This window comes from Pristiophorus japonicus, chromosome 12 (genome assembly GCF_044704955.1).
Source record: "Pristiophorus japonicus isolate sPriJap1 chromosome 12, sPriJap1.hap1, whole genome shotgun sequence".
Classification (NCBI taxonomy): Eukaryota; Metazoa; Chordata; class Chondrichthyes; family Pristiophoridae; genus Pristiophorus; species Pristiophorus japonicus.
In genome coordinates, this window is record NC_091988.1 from 11,534,968 (window position 1) to 11,552,004 (window position 17,037).

The 17,037-nt window shown below is 45.6% G+C and overlaps 1 protein-coding gene across 1 annotated transcript in view; it reads left to right on the forward strand.

Moving 5' to 3' along the window:
* Window positions 1-13,436: 13,436 nt before the first annotated feature.
* Window positions 13,437-17,037, forward strand: part of prok2 (prokineticin 2) — a 67,938-nt gene continuing 64,337 nt past the window's right edge. The window contains exon 1 of the mRNA XM_070896533.1: window positions 13,437-13,510. Coding sequence (XP_070752634.1) covers window positions 13,437-13,510 — 74 coding nt within the window. The remainder of the gene's footprint in view (window positions 13,511-17,037) is intronic.

Sequence of the window (17,037 nt, forward strand, 5' to 3'; positions counted from 1 at the left end):
ATGAGCTTCCTCAACATGACTGAGCAGCAGTGCCAAAGGACATTTGCACATTGCTGGAGCAAGACCTGCTGCCCAGAGGACCTGGTGGACATGTCTTACCAATGGCTGTCAACGTTACCAATGCCCCCAACTGCTTCGCATCATGCTCCTTCCAGGGAACTGCAGCAGACATTTGCAGCATCTCGCAGTCGGCCGCATCACACAGGTCACCTGTTTGACAAGTTAGCCAATTATAACAACTTTGCCACTGATGAAGCCAGTGTTACTGAGCGGGCGCTGGCCTTTGCTGATCTGGCTGGCTTCCCACGGGTGCAGGGCGTCAGCGATTGCACACATGTGGCCATCGGGGCACCCCTTCATCACCCAGGAGTCTTTGTCAACCACAAGTGCTTCACTCCCTCAATGTGCAACTGGTCTGCAACCATAAAAAGATCATCATGCTGGTGTGCACCAAATTCCCTGGCAGCTGCCGTGACTCTCACCCTCAGCTCTTCGCACCTCCAAACAGAGCTTCCGGCTGGCTGCTTGGAGACAAGGGCTTTCCACTGAAGACGTGGCTCATGACACTCTTGAGGAGACCAACTACTGAAGCCAAGCAGAGATAACATGAGAGCCACATACCCATCAGATATGTCATAGAGCAAAAAATAGGCATGCTGAAAATGCACCTTGACAGATCTGGAGGAGCCCTTCGGTATGCAAGTGGGGCCATGAGGACATCCCTCTTAGAGAGGAGGTCTATGAGCCTCTACTGTCTGTTCTCCAATAGGTGGCATGTACTCATGTGAGTGGCGCATTAGCTGCTCCATGTATGTGGCCATCCTTTCCATGAAGCAGCCAACAGTCGCCATCGCCTACGACAAGGTGGTGATCATGTTGGAGACGGACTCCTCCATTTGCAGACAAAACCTGTCAGAGCCTCCTGCAGTTCTTCCTGCACATCCAGGATCGCCCTCTTTCTCGATGACGCTCGAGGCTCAGCGTCTGCATGCAGCTGAGCAGAGCAGGGAGCGCTCTGCACCCTCCAGCGAGGAGTCTCCACTGCTGTCCCTGTCTCCACCATCACTTCTTGCTCATTTGTGATGTTAGAGGCACCATGTAACAACAGTACTCTATCTCGGGTACTACCCACCAAGGTTTGCGTATCTACGCTGGTGCTGAATTATTATTTAAATAATGAGTAATTACAAAGTGCTGCAGAACAAAGGGACCTGGGGGTCCTTGTGCATCAAACAGACAAAGTTGGTATGCAGGTACAGCAAGTAATCAGGAAGGCAAATGGAATGTTGGCCTTTATTGCAAGGGGGATTGAGTATAAAAGCAGAGAAGTCCTGCTACAACTGTACAGGGTATTGGTGAAGCCACACCTGGAGTACTGAGTACAGTTTTGGTCTCCTTATTTAAGGAGGGATATACTTGCATTGGAGGCAGTTCAGAGAAGGTACACTCGGTTGATTCCTGAGATAAAGGGATTGACTTATGAAGAAAGGTTGAGAAGGTTGGGCATATACTCATTGGAGTTTAGAAGAATGAGAGGTGATCTTATTGAAACATATCAGATAATGAGGGGGCTCGACAAGGTAGATGCAGAGAGGATATTTCCACTCGTGGGGGAATCTAGAACTAGGGGGCATAGTTTAAGAATAAGGGGTCGCCCTTTTAGAACTGAGATGAGGAGGAATTTCTTCTCTGAGGGTTGTAAATCTGTGGAATTCTCTGACCCAGAGAGATGTAGAGGCTGGGTCATTGAATATATTTAAGGTGGAGGTGGACAGATTTCTGAACGATAAGGGAATAAAGGGTTATGGGGAGTGGGCGGGGAAGTGGAGCTGAGCCCAAGATCAGATCAGCCAAGATCTTATTAAAAGGCGGAGCAGGCCCGAGGGACCAGATGGTCTACTCCTGCTTCTATTTTTTATGTTCTTATGTGCTTATGTCTGGTGACGGTGCACCCTCACAGGCTGGAGGCTCCTCTGAGGAGTCGTCTTACCCTTCCACCGGGACAGTGAGAGGAGGGGGACTCTTGGTTAACCTGAGGGAGAGTAGAGATTATTGAGAAATGTCACATCAAGAATGGTTACCGATACCATTATGCACATGATGAACATTCACTGGCTGCTGATATCAACATATGAGTGACTGCTGTATGCAATGGAGTTTAATGATCTGTAATTGTGTCACCAGGTTGCTGAGCTGCCCCCGCTCTCCGTCTCCCACCTCCAGTTGCTCTGCAACTCTGGAGACCCCCAGTCCGACCTCCTCTGCCGGACTCAACATGGCAAATGATGGAGTGCCACCTCCGGTTCTCTCCCTCTCTTCTCCTACAAAAAGGGAAAGAAGAGATGTTTGAGTGAGAGTGATGGCATGTGTGTAAGGAATGTGTGGGTTATATCTTTAGAGATTGACAATGAGGGAGTGTGCTGCCAAAGCCAAAGTGGCCTCCTTGTGTGTTGTCAGTCGTTATGATTGTATTAGGATGAGTGTGAGTGTGAGGGGTGGTTAGTCAGATGGGGATGTGATAATGTAGATAGAGAGGGTGGGCGAGCAAGGTATGTTGGTTTGAGTACTGATGTGCAGGAGTAGGCTTAGTGATACTTAAAGGGTTGACGGTGGATAAGCAATGGCAAACATTTAAAGATCACATGGATGAACTGCAACAATTGTACATCCCTGTCTGGAGTAAAAATAAAACGGGGAAGGTGGCTCAACCGTGGCTAACAAGGGAAATTAAGGAGAGTGTTAAATCCAAGGAAGAGGCATATAAATTGGCCAAAAAAAGCAGCAAACCTGAAGACTGGGAGAATTTTATAATACAGCAGAGGAGGACAAGAGGTTTAATTGGGAGAGGGAAAATAGAGTATGAGAGGAAGCTTGCTTGGAACATAAAAACTGACTGCAAAAGCTTCTATAGATATGTGAAGAGAAAAAGATTAGTGAAGACAAACTTAGGTTCCTTGCAGTCAGATTCAGGTGAATTTATAATGGGGAGCAAAGAAATGGCGGACCAGTTAAACAAATACTTTGGTTCTGTCTTCACGAAGGAAGACACAAATAACCTTCCGGAAATACTAGGGGACCGAGGATCTAGAGAGAAGGAAGAACTGAAGGAAATCCTTATTAGGCGGGAAATTGTGTTAGGGAAATTGATGGGATTGAAGACCGATAAATCCCCGGGGCCTGATAGTCTGCATCCCAGAATACTTAAGGAAGTAGCCCTAGAAATAGTGGATCATTTTCCAACAGTCTATCGACTCTGGATCAGTTCCTATGGACTGGAGGGTAGCAAATGTAACACCCCTTTTTAAGAAAGGAGGGAGAGAGAAAACGGATAATTATAAACTGGTTAGCCTGACATTGGTAGTGGGGAAAATATTGGAATCAATTATTAAAGATGAAATAGCAGCACATTTGGAAAGCAGTGACAGGATCAGTCCAAGTCAGCATGGATTTATGAAAGGGAAATCATGCTTGACAAATCTTCTAGAATTTTTTGAGGATGTAACTAGTAGAGTGGACAAGGGAGAACCAGTGGATGCGGTGTATTTGGACTTTCAAAAGGCTTTTGACAAGGTCCCACACAAGAGATTGGTGTGCAAAATTAAAGCACATGGTATTGGGGGTAATGTATTGACGTGGATAGAGAACTGGTTGGCAGACAGGAAGCAGAGAGTCGGGATAAACAGGTCTTTTTCAGAATGGCAGGCAATGACTAGTGGGGTGCTGCTGGGCTCAGTGCTGGGACCCCAGCTCTTTACAATATACATTAAGGATTTAGATGAAGAAATTGAGTGTAATATCTCCAAGTTTGCAGATGACACTAAACTGGGTGGCGGTGTGAGCTGTGAGGAGGACGCTAAGAGGCTGCAGAGTGACTTGGACAGATTAGGTGAGTGGGCAAACGCATGGCAGACGCAGTATAATGTGGATAAATGTGAGGTTATCCACTTTGGTGGCAAAAACACGAAGTCAGAATATTATCTGAATGGCGGTAAATTAGGAAAAGGGGAGGTGCAACGAGACCTGGGTGTCATGGTACATCAGCCATTGAAAGTTGGCATGCAGGTACAGCAGGCGGTGAAGAAGGCAAATGATATGTTGGCCTTCATAGCTAGGGGATTTGGGTATAGGAGCAGGGAGGTCTTACTGCAGTTGTACAGGGCCTTAGTGAGGCCTCACCTGGAATATTGTGTTCAGTTTTGGTCTCCTAATCTGAGGAAGGACGTTCTTGTTATTGAGGGAGTGCAGCGAAGGTTCACTAGACTGATTCCCGGGATGGCAGGACTGACATATGAGGAGAGACTGGATCGACTGGGCCTGTATTCACTGAAGTTTATATGTTTCTATGAGAGGGTATCTCATAGAAACATATAAAATTCTGACGGGACTGGACAGGTTAGGTGCAGGAAGAATGTTCCCGATGTTGGGGAAGTCCAGAACCAGGGGACATAGTCTAAGGATAAGGGGTAAGCCATTTAGGACTGAGATGAGGAGAAACTTCTTCATTCAGAGAGTTGTTAACCTGTGGAATTCTCTACTGCAGAAAGTTGTTGGTGCCAGTTCATTGGATATATTTAAGAGGGAGTTCGATATGGCCCTTATGGCTAAAGGGATCAAGGGGCATGGAGAGAAAGCAGGAAAGGGGTACTGAGGTGAATGATCAGCCATGATTTTATTGAATGGAGGTGCAGGCTCGAAGGGCCGAATGGCCTACTCCTGCACCTATTTTCTTTGTTTCTATGTTCTATGAAGGCAGAGTGATGGGGATGTGATGAGAGGCACAGCAGGGTGAGGCTGAATGTGGCTTTGCACTCACCTTTCCTGATCAAATGAGATCATTGAAACGTTTGCAGCACTGCACCCATGTCCTCCTCACTACATCCCCACTGTTGATCTCCTCTGCTATCTCCAGCCACGTGCTTTTGGTCTCCTGGGGAGGTCCCTTGCGTCCATCAGAAGGGAAGCGGATCTCCCTGCATTCTCTCACTCTCTCCACAAGCATATGTAGGGAGACATTTGAGAACCTGGGTCTTGACCTCTGTCGCTGTGAAGCCATGCGTGCAAGGCTGAGTAGTAGGCAGATGCTGAAATGTACTGCCTGCACACTCCTAGATGAGCCTTCAAATAAGAACATAAGAAATAGGACCAGGAGTAGGCCATACAGCCCCTTGAGCCTGCTCCACCATTTAATACAATCATGGCTGATCTGATCATGGACTCACGTCCACTTCCCTGCCCGCTCCCCATAACCCCTTATTCCCCAATCAGTTAAGAAACTGTCTATCTCAGTCTTAAATCCATTGAATGTCCCAGCTTCCACAGCTCCCTGAGGTAGCGAATCCATAGATTTACAACCCTCTGAGAGAAGAAATTTCTCCTCATCTCAGTTTTAAATGGGCGGCCCCTTATTCTAAGATCATGCCCCCTAGTTCTAGTCTCCCCCATCAGTGGAAACATCCTCTCTGCATCCACCTTGTCAAGCCCCCTCATAATCTTATACGTTTCTATAAGATCACCTCTCATTCTTCTGAATTACAATGAGTAGAGGTCCAACCTACTCAACCTTTCCTCATAAGTCAACCTCCTTATCTCCAGTTCACAAGGTGGGCAAAGCTCCTTTAAATATCCTGTCTAGAAATAAATCAACGATGAGGTCATCAGACCCACAACATTTAGTTGGGCGGGAAAGGCGCAGGCTTGCGTTAATAGGCGCCATTAAGGAAAAGTCTCTCTGAGGAGTGCAAAAAAAGAGAAACAGGGTCTCAACCACCATGCACACATCCTGAGGTCCTGAAAGTCGCTAGATAAATACAAGTCTTTCTTTATATATCTCATAGGATCCTGATTTGCATAATAAAAGGTCCTACTGCCTGAAACATGCCGTCACTCCAGCTGCCCAGAAGGAGATTCCTTTGACAATGGCGGCAGCCGGAACACCATTGTAAACGGGACGGTTAGCCATTTTCGTGCCACTTACTGCCTGCTACCAGGCGGCTCAGGTTAAGATCTACCATGTGGCACTTTACCTTCACCATTATCCTCTGATGTAGAACCTCGTCAAATGCTTTTTTGAAAATCTAACACTATTTCACTTATAGCTCCAGCAAGTCAGTAATGGATGCAATCTTGCCTATCTATATCCTTACTTGTTATTTGTTATCAAGCTGTACTTATCCAGAAATTAGACCTTTTTCTGGCCTTCACAAACTGCCCCTCCACTCTCACCCATCAAATGGGGCAGGCCTTCTTTTCTCAGTTTAAATCCAAGTTTCAGATCTCTATAATGGCACAGGAAAAAAGATAGCTTTTCGCAATCTACCAAGGGGCTCTCTTATGAAATAATTTTGCAACTCGTTGTGATGAAAGGGGTTATTTTTTTACTAGTTCTATTCTATTTAATTTTGCGGCTATTCCATTTTGACTAAGTGCTATAGGTCTATGAGATCAAGGACGGTGTGATGCAGCTTGAGGTTTTCAGCTGCAACAATAGCTTTTATAGTCTTGCAAGCTTTCATTGGACTATCCTGCTTTACACAATATGCTTTTGAAATAAATATCTGTTCTAATAGTAACCTGTAGGAGTATTCAAAAGCAATTCAAAATACTATTCACTAACATTCGGTACAAAACAAAACTATTAACCTTTTTATTAAGTAAAGGTTATAGGATAGAAATGCTACATTATCAGGGGAGCAATATATTAAATGATTTAATGCTGTGCAGATACATCATTGCTCTAGCGTACGTCTTTGTATAAACATTCCATAATATTCATGGATTTACAAACGGATCTGCGCAATCAGATCCATCCATTGTTTTCACTTCATCTTGTGCAGGAACTAAAGACCATATTGAAGAATGGAATGGATAGTATCAAATTACAGTTCCATTTTGGGGCTGTGGTGGGTGGAGCGAGACTCAAGCAAAGGGAAAAGATCTAGGTCTAGGCAATTCCCACCCGTCTGAATAAAGATCTATTTGTACCTGAGCCAGTTTTAAAAATCGTATCAGAAGGTGGAAGATTGTGCTCCAAACAAACAATGATGCAGGTTAATAATGAACTTAACAATGAACTTAAGTTCAGAATTGACATAAATCCAGAACAAATCCAAATTAACAACTGTTAATGAAGTATCAATAGAGGATGGGTCATGCCCGGCAATGATTGTGATAAACATTTCCATCAGTGAAGCTGAGAAGATGTTATGAAATCATGAGTGAATTCTCGGCAGCTTCACATGGATGCATAACTCTCACTACTAAATTCTTAACACTAATGGAATGTTTCCAACTGAAAAATTGCATAATAAACATTTGTTTCATGTTGGGAATCCAAAAAAAAAATCAAAGGAGAATACTATGTGATGATCACACTTTTGTCATTTTGATGCAATAATTTGGGTTTAGAGCAAGCCTATAATTTAGCAGACGTCGCCGACTAATTGTCTTCAAAATATGTTTTACATTCTTAAACAAAATTACAAGGACTTGACATATCTGTTTCCTTTGAATTAAATATACGTTTTATGCCCTTTACCAGAATATTAAACAATGTCCTAAGTGTTTTATATCCTCCTTAGATAGGAGTGTGCAACAATTGTCACAATTGTGCTGTGTTTTGATCCAGGCCATGAAAACACTGCCAGTTCCTTTTTTGCTTTGTACACTGGTACACAAAACCGATTTTGACTTCATGCCGATTTCCCAGTTGTGGGGGATTGAAAAAGGCTTTTCCCGATTCTTTGGGCTAGAATCTCCACTTTTGTGGTGCAATATAAAATGGGCGATAGCGTTTAATTTTTCTGACCTTCTGCTGTCAAGTGTGGCCGTCCTTAGCAACGGCATGGCAACGCTCGATTCCCGCGATTCTGGAGGTCAAAGGGTCACCATGACATGTGCAGAAGAGGAGACAGAGAGAGAGGGAGCTCAGAGGGACTGAAGGCGTGTCTGGGTGTGGTGTGGCTGCTTTGGGAGGAAGGAGGGAGACTTTAGAGCTTCACAGCAAGTAGGCAAACAAAAAATAGGTATTACCAGCCACATATTTACCCGAATTTGGCCTATAATGGAGAGAGAGAGAGGAGGAGGCATCATAGCACGCTGTGGAGACTGACGCTGGAGAGAGCAGTGAGGTGGGAGAGGTGCTCATTGGAGGCCGCAAAAGAGCCAGGAGGTTCTCGGACAAGGCAAATGCCTTCCTCCTGCAGGGGGTCGAGTTACGCTGGGGTGATTTGACACAGGGAGGGTGTGGGAAGCCCACCCCAAAGGCCTACCAGAGGCTATGGACCGAGATAGCAGAGGTGGTCTCGTCGGCGACCGACGAGATACGTCAGGGTAACCAATGCAGCAAACGATGGAACGACCTTGTGGGATCCGCAAGAATAAGTATTACATTGATTTACATGTACTTATGTATTTATATAATTTGATTTGTAACAGTCATAAGTGACTATCAGCAGATGTGAGGTCTTGCACTTTTACTCAAAGCCTGCTGTCACGGTGTACGTCTTTAGTTAAAGAATGATAATAATGATGATTACATCTGTCGGTTATGTGTTGTATCAGTCTCTGTGACGGTACCGAGCAATGATATCACGCAATGATCTCATGCCATGTCGTCCTGTCACCTTTTACAGAAGAAGCTATCGACGATGAGGTCCATGCAGAGGTGAACGGGTGGGGGGCCACCAGTCCCCAGCGACATCACAGAGATGGAGCAGCGAGTGCTCACACTCGTGGGGAAGCACCCCCGGACAACCACGGACACATCTGCAGACCCTGAAGTGAGGCCACGTGAGTAAAGCTAACACCATTGCGTCGTGTAAAGTCAGTAGATGTCACACCCACACGTATCCAAATAATCATATATGATAGATGATTTCGAAATGTGTCATAGAAATAATGCTGGCCTAATGAAAATCATTGCAATGCACAATGTGTTGATGGTCATGAAATGTGATGTCTGCGATGATTTTGAGAGCGGTGGTGCTTTTGTCGTGCATATGCTGTGTGTAGCGCTGGACTCACCTTGTCACCCGAGCACCCGCTTCTCCTCTAATAACCTCATTTGTGTTTTGCAGCTCAGCCAGCAGTGCGGCCCCAGGCAAGGCCACAGAGGCCAGAAGGTGGGAGCACGGGGCAGGAGTCGGCGGACGATCCCACTACATCTGGTGCTGAGGAGTTCCGATTCTCGCCCGTCAATCCGCTGGGTCTGTTCTCCACAGATGAGCGCGTGGACTTCGAAGAACCTGCACCACCACGCTCCAGAAGCCATTCCACCCCAAGGCCATCTAGTGATCCTCCAGTCATTCCTGCCTCTGGAGGTACCGGCCCCAAGCACCTCTCCACAGGGAACCCCATTTGTCCCCAGGACGGCGCCGACACCGCAGAGGCTTCGTGGACGCGTCAGGTCTGTTCCACGAGCGCGACATGACAGCGGAGAGATGGTACAATTGTCCAGGAGGACTGTAGACATTGGTGACCAGCTCATCGAAGAATTGGGGGGGCCTATCCTGACAGGTGGCCACCATGACCAAGTACATTCCGTGCATGGCGGAGTCCCTGGATGGGATAGCCAGAAACACTGCTGCCACAGTCCTCCCAGTGATCCCAGAGCGCGGCACTCCACACCTAGGTTCCGCACCACCACTGCGAATGACAAATGAGAGCAAGGACCAAGATCCTGCTTCTGCATCAGAGAATGTTGCCCCCTTTGCACCCCCCGCTCGCATACCCATGCAACCACTGTATCAGCCTTCATCCCCCTCAATGAGGCACCGCCTGACAAGCTCCTCAGCCAGGCATCATGGAGCGAGGAGGGGAAGGGGTAGAGGTGGGGAGAAGGAGAGGGGACAAGGAAAGTGAGGTGCGTGTGCGCAGGTGATGGCTGTGTTATATCTCCATCTGGGTGTATGCAATTTATGGAATGTATGGGGGCTGGGGACCACGCTCCTGCTTTGCCTTTGTATTCTGTGTTGCTGGACATGTTGAACATGTGATTGATGTCAATGGTGGAAAAAGTGGGGTGTGGGCGGGGGTTGGGTATTATTGGCTGTGATACTTATGATTTCAGACCAATGTTGGTATTAAATTTTTGTTAGGACATAACCTTGTTGCGCATTGTCTCAGATAACTGGACCGTTACACACTGGTGATTCCTTACCATGAAAGGGTTAAATACAACTTAACATCAATCAACGTAAACTTTAACTGGCACGAAGGTGATGGGTACCATTGATGTCTGAGCTGCACACATACAGCAGTGTGTCAGCGTTGTAACTCACATCAGTGCTCTTTCAGACAAATCTTTCTGATATCGGCTCTTCACATAAGAGTGGGATTTAACAAATGCCAGCCGCACCGCTAGCATTCTTCCCGGTTAGTTCCACTTTTTGTGGGCGGTTTTTTGAGCGAGCGATATTGTGCGCGATATGTGTGCGAGGTGGTGAAATTGCCAATGGCCAATCTCCATGGCCACTAGTTTGGGTAAATATGCTCTTTACAACAAAAAACAGTCGCCGGGCTTTAATATTGAATCTCAGCGTTAATTGCGTGTGGAAAGTAACCCTGGGTGATATTATGGCCGTTGATTTCGCCCATTCTGCTGATTCCGCCCAAAAAATGAGGGCGGGTGGTAATATTTTTTCCCAGCGTTAAGCACAGGGGGAAAGTAACGCTCAGCAATAAGTCTCCTAAAAAAGCCCGTCAGTTTCCTATTTGTGCCAAAATGGCCGATATATGGCCGTTATACGTCATTTCAGCAGTCAAATGGCGTTAAGTGGGCGTTAAGCATACAAAAAAAGTGGAGGCTCCAGCCCATGAACTTTAACCCATCGGGGAACAACCTTTACCCAATACCAAGGCCTAGGATTTTAATGTACTGAAGTTTCCAAGTTTCCAATCTTCGGGGGAGGGGAAGGAGCAGGGAAAATAGATGGTGGGAGGAAGGAATGAAAGAAAAGATAAGAGGAGAAACTGAATTTATTGTGTATGGGGGTGAGGGCAGGATGGGTGGGTGCAGATCTTGCAGTTTCTGTGTTTAGAAACATAGAAACATAGAAACATAGAAAATAGGTTCAGGAGTAGGCCATTCGGCCCTTCGAGCCTGCACCACCATTCAGTAAGATCATGGCTGATCATTCACCTCAGTACCCCTTTCCTGTTTTCTCTCCATACCCCTTGATCCCCTTAGTCGTAAGGGCCATATCTAACTCGCTCTTGAATATATCCAATGAACTGGCATCAACAACTCTCTGCGGTGGGGAATTCCACAGGTTAACAACTCTCTGAGTGAAGAAGTTTCTCCTCATCTCAGTCCTAAATGACCTACCCCTTATCCTAAGACTGTGTCCCCTGGTTCTGGACTTCCCCAACAACGGGAACATTCTTCCCGCATCTAACTTGTCCAGACCCATCAGAATCTTATACATTTCTATGAGATCCCCTCTCATCCTTCTAAACTCCAGTGTATAAAGGCCCAGTTGATCCAGTCTCTCCTCATATGTCAGTCCAGCCATTCCGGGAATCAGTCTGGTGAACCTTCGCTGCACTCCCTCAATAGCAAGAATGTCCTTCCTCAGATTAGGAGACCAAAACTGAACACAATATTCCAGGTGAGGCCTCACCAAGGCCCTGTACAGCTGCAGTAAGACCTCCCTGCTCCTATACTCAAATCCCCTAGCTATGAAGGCCAACATACCATTTGCCTTCTTTACCGCCTGCTGTACCTGCATGTCAACTTTCAATGACTGATGAACCATGACACCCAGGTCTCGTTGCACCTCCCCTTTTCCTAATCTGCTGCCATTCAGATAATATTCTGCCTTCGTGTTTTTGCCCCCAAAGTGGATGACCTCACATTTATCCACATTATACTACATCTGCCATGCATTTGCCCACTCACCTAACCTGTCCAAGTCAACCTGCAACCTCTTAGCGGCCTCCTCACAGCCCACACCACCACCCAGTTTAGTGTCATCTGCAAACTTGGAGATATTACACTCAATTCCTTCATCTAAATCATTAATGTATATTGTAAAGAGCTGGGGTCCCAGCAATGAGCCCTGCGGCACTCCACTAGTCACTGCCTGCCATTCTGAAAAGGACCTGTTTATCCCGACTCTCTGCTTCCTGCCTGCCAACCAGTTCTCTATCCACGTAAGTACATTACCCCCAAGACCATGTGCTTTGATTTTGCTCCATTCTATTGCTTGAAAGTCTTGCCTGCTGTGTGTATTGGCCTTCAGTTTTGTTGGCTTCCCCCATTGTGTATTTGGGGTGGATGGTGCATTTTGGTGTATTGGGGTCTTATGCTTGTGTATGAAAGTTCACATTTCTGCATAATCATATGGTGCTCATTCATTGCTTTTGATAAATGTATCTGACCCTCAGCTCCAAATGTTGGACATGCTGCCTTCAGATATACAAAAATCTGGTTATGAAACCTGATAGACATTGAATGACCATCATGTTGAACTTTTAAGGTTTAAGTTAAACTGTGTCGACATTCACGGTCGGGTGCAATCTCACAATATGACCCTATCAATATGACCCTATGGATGGATGGCTGATGGATTAGCATTAGTTACTGTTATTGGCATACCTGCCAATGGAAGATAAGACAAAATGCAGTTGGCTAGTTAAATAACAATAAATATTGTAGTTCAAAAAGACAAAAAAATTATGTAAGGTCAAAAGTGGAAGAGACGAAATATTGTCATTACATCATATATGTAAATGACATATAAATTATTCCCTGAAAAGTGCTCTTTCGCAGTTCCTTGATCTATTTAAATGTGCCTCAAATTGAATCACAAGAATGTCTACTCCAGCACATAAGGTGCACGTGATCCACTTACAGGAGAGAAGGGCCCAGGTTTTCATGAGCTGCAAGGCCGCCCAAAGGACCACTGATGGCCGCCGAGAGACCGGGCGGTACTTTGCCTGAAAGAGTTCTCTAAAAGAGGTGACAAAATATGGCTTACGCCGTCAATCTGGGCGTCAGCGGGCAGGAGCGCTCAACCTCAGCAGCAAATGAGCTTGCTGGCCAAGTGCCGCCGAGGATGGAATCGGGCCCAATGAGGGTGGAAGACCTGAAAAGTAAAAAAAATCACCAGAACACCTTCAGGGGACCCCGTCCAGGTAAGTCGCTGCAAAAAAAAATGTAAAAGGTGTTCACTAACCTTCTTTTGCAGGTCTTCGTACCTACCGTCGGGGCTTCCCCCTGCTGGCGCCGGCTCCTGCCCGCACCAATCTGGCATCTCGGCGGGCGGGAGGCCACTTACGCGACTTGGCCTCCAGAGGACGTCAGCGGGCAGTTCCCGGCGGTACTCCCCTCCCGCCCGCTCCAGCCCGAGAGGAAACTGGGAGCGAGAGGAAAACGGCAGGGAAAACTCGGCGGCAGTCGGCAGCAGCAGGCGGCAGTGGGCGGTAAGGCCACGAATATGGGGGCCAAGGTGTCTACGCCTGACCCAAAATCAGAACAGCTACAGTCTCAGCATTATTATGTCTCAATGGAGTAAAATTGTTTGCTTTTAGTACAATTGTTCAGGTACTTACACTAGATCGGAAAACTATTCTCTTCAACGTGTTCATTATCTACCTTCATTGAATGAACTGCTGGATTTTTGTTTCAAGCAGATTTGGTTGAAGTATTTTGTAAACTAATCACTCCCGATATGTGTCCTGTTTATTAAGTATGTCTATGTTTTTTACATTTTGAATTTTAATGTTTGCTGTTCAGTCATCCGTTTTGTTGCACTTCTTGTGATCACATGTTTTTGGCATTTTCACAATCTATAATGGTTAAGCTACCTGAAATTGGTGAAAAACTATTGGAAATAAATTTGAAGTTAAAAAAAGGCCATGAATCAAAGAATTGTACAAGTAGATTACCAAATATGGGGCTGATGGTTTATCCAAAATAAGCTACTCCTTTTACGACCATGGTAACTCATAACTCCCACATGGTGGGACTTGGAAGCCTTTTAAACCATTAATTTCTGTAGTGTATTTTCTATACGACCTTCAAATTAAAACTCGGCGCATTTCAGACAGTTAATCAAAATGTTGTAGCTAATAATGCCTGAGGTCCACTATTTAGTAAGATTTTGAGAGATTTTATTTGCATCTGAACAGCAATAACTAGCATTAGTGTCTAAGTTAAGGACAAGGAGACAATTCAATCTCATGATAATGTCAAGGGCAGCAAGGGCCAGCCCACACTGCAATATGTGTGTGCACTAGGTCCGTGCAGCAGGGCAGGCCTCCAGTCATCCTGGTTAATCCTTGCCACTGGATAAAGGCCTAGCTCTGTCAAGCCCGTGGCTGGTGTGCAACGGTCACCACACGTTAAAAAAAATCCACACACAGGCATCTTCCACCCCCTCAATTGGAGTTCAGGACTGGAACATCAGGTCCTTCATTGAAACATCTGTGAACTCGTGTGGAAGCAAGTCATCCTCGTTCGAGGGACCGCCTGTGATGAATGTCAGTGAATTAGTTTTTTAAAATGATCAGTAACAGGACTACCAACCAACTGTACATTGCAACTTAGAGGAAAGTCCTTTCCATTGTCATGAAATAGCAAATGACATGACATGGGGGGAGGCCATCTTAGACTGGGTGTTGTGTAATGAGAGAGGATTAATTAGCAATCTCATTGTGCGAGGCCCCTTGGGGAAGAGTGACCATAATATGGTGGAATTCTGCATTAGGATGGAGAATGAAACAGTTAATTCAGAGACCATGGTCCAGAACTTAAAGAAGGGTAACTTTGAAGGTATGAGGCGTGAATTGGCTAGGATAGATTGGCGAATGATACTTAAGGGGTTGACTGTGGATGGGCAATGGCAGACATTTAGAGACCGCATGGATGAACTACAACAATTGTACATTCCTGTCTGGCGTAAAAATAAAAAAGGGAAGGTGGCTCAACCGTGGCTCTCAAGAGAAATCAAGGATAGTATTAAAGCCAAGGAAGTGGCATACAAATTGGCCAGAAATAGCAGCGAACCCGGGGACTGGGAGAAATTTAGAACTCAGCAGAGGAGGACAAAGGGTTTGATTAGGGCAGGGAAAATGGAGTACGAGAATAAGCTTGCAGGGAACATTAAGGCGGATCGCAAAAGTTTCTATAGGTATGTAAAGAGAAAAAGGTTAGTAAAGACAAACGTAGGTCCTCTGCAGTCAGAATCAGGGGAAGTCATAACGGGGAACAAAGAAATGGCAGACCAATTGAACAAGTACTTTGGTTCAGTATTCACTAAGGAGGACACCAACAACCTTCCGGAAATAAAAGGGGTCAGAGGGTCTAGTAAGGAGGAGGAACTGAGGGAAATCTTTATTAGTCGGGAAATTGTGTTGGGGAAATTGATGGGATTGAAGGCCGATAAATCCCCAGGGCCTGATGGACTGCATCCCAGAGTACTTAAGGAGATGGCCTTGGAAATAGCGGATGCATTGACAGTCATTTTCCAACATTAACCATTGACTCTGGATCAGTTCCTATCGAGTGGAGGGTAGCCAATGTAACCCCACTTTTTAAAAAAGGAGGGAGAGAGAAAACAGGGAATTACAGACCGGTCAGCCTGACCTCAGTAGTGGGTAAAATGATGGAATCAATTATTAAGGATGTCATAGCAGTGCATTTGGAAAATGGTGACATGATAGGTCCAAGTCAGCATGGATTTGTGAAAGGGAAATCATGCTTGACAAACCTTCTGGAATTTTTTGAGGATGTTTCCAGTAAAGTGGACAAGGGAGAACCAGTTGATTTGGTATATTTGGACTTTCAGAAGGCTTTGGACAAGGTCCCACACAAGAGATTAATGTGCAAAGTTAAAGCACATGGGATTGGGGGTAGTGTGCTGACGTGGATTGAGAACTGGTTGTCAGACAGGAAGCAAAGAGTAGGAGTAAATGGGTACTTTTCAGAATGGCAGGCAGTGACTAGTGGGGTACCGCAAGGTTCTGTGCTGGGGCCCCAGCTGTTTACATTGTACATTAATGATTTAGATAAGGGGATTAAATGTAGTATCTCCAAATTTGCGGATGACACTAAGTTGGGTGGCAGTGTGAGCTGCGAGGAGGATGCTATGAGGCTGCAGAGTGACTTGAATAGGTTAGGTGAGTGGGCAAATGCATGGCAGATGAAGTATAAAGTGGATAAATGTGAGGTTATCCACTTTGGTGGTAAAAACAGAGAGACAGACTATTATCTGAATGGTGACAGATTAGGAAAAGAGGAGGTGCAACGAGACCTGGGTGTCATGGTACATCAGTCATTGAAGGTTGGCATGCAGGTACAGCAGGCGGTTAAGAAAGCAAATGGCATGTTGGCCTTCATAGCGAGGGGATTTTAGTACAGGGACAGGGAGGTGTTGCTACAATTGTACAGGGCCTTGGTGAGGCCACACCTGGAGTATTGTGTACAGTTTTGGTCTCCTAACTTGAGGAAGGACACTCTTGCTATTGAGGGAGTGCAGCGAAGATTCACCAGACTGATTCCCAGGATAGTGGAACTGACCTATCAAGAAAGATTGGATCAACTGGGCTTGTATTCACTGGAGTTCAGAAGAATGAGAGGGGACCTCATAGAAACGTTTAAAATTCTGATGGGTTTAGACAGGTTAGATGCAGGAAGAATGTTCCCAATGTTGGGGAAGTCCAGAACCAGGGGTCACAGTCTAAGGATAAGGGGTAAGCCATTTAGGACCGAGATGAGGAGAAACTTCTTCACCCAGAGAGTGGTGAACCTGTGGAATTCTCTACCACAGAAAGTAGTTGAGGCCAATTCACTAAATATATTCAAAAGGGAGTTTGATGAAGTCCTTACTACTCGGGGGATCAAGGGTTATGGCGAGAAAGCAGGAAGGGGATACTGAAGTTGCATGTTCAGCCATGAACTCATTGAATGGCGGTGCAGGCTAGAAGGGCTGAATGGCCTATTCCTGCACCTATTTTCTATGTTTCTATGTTTCATTACCAGGGCCATAATATATTAGCTTTGATTTTATCATCTTATTACTATATTTAACTATGCCA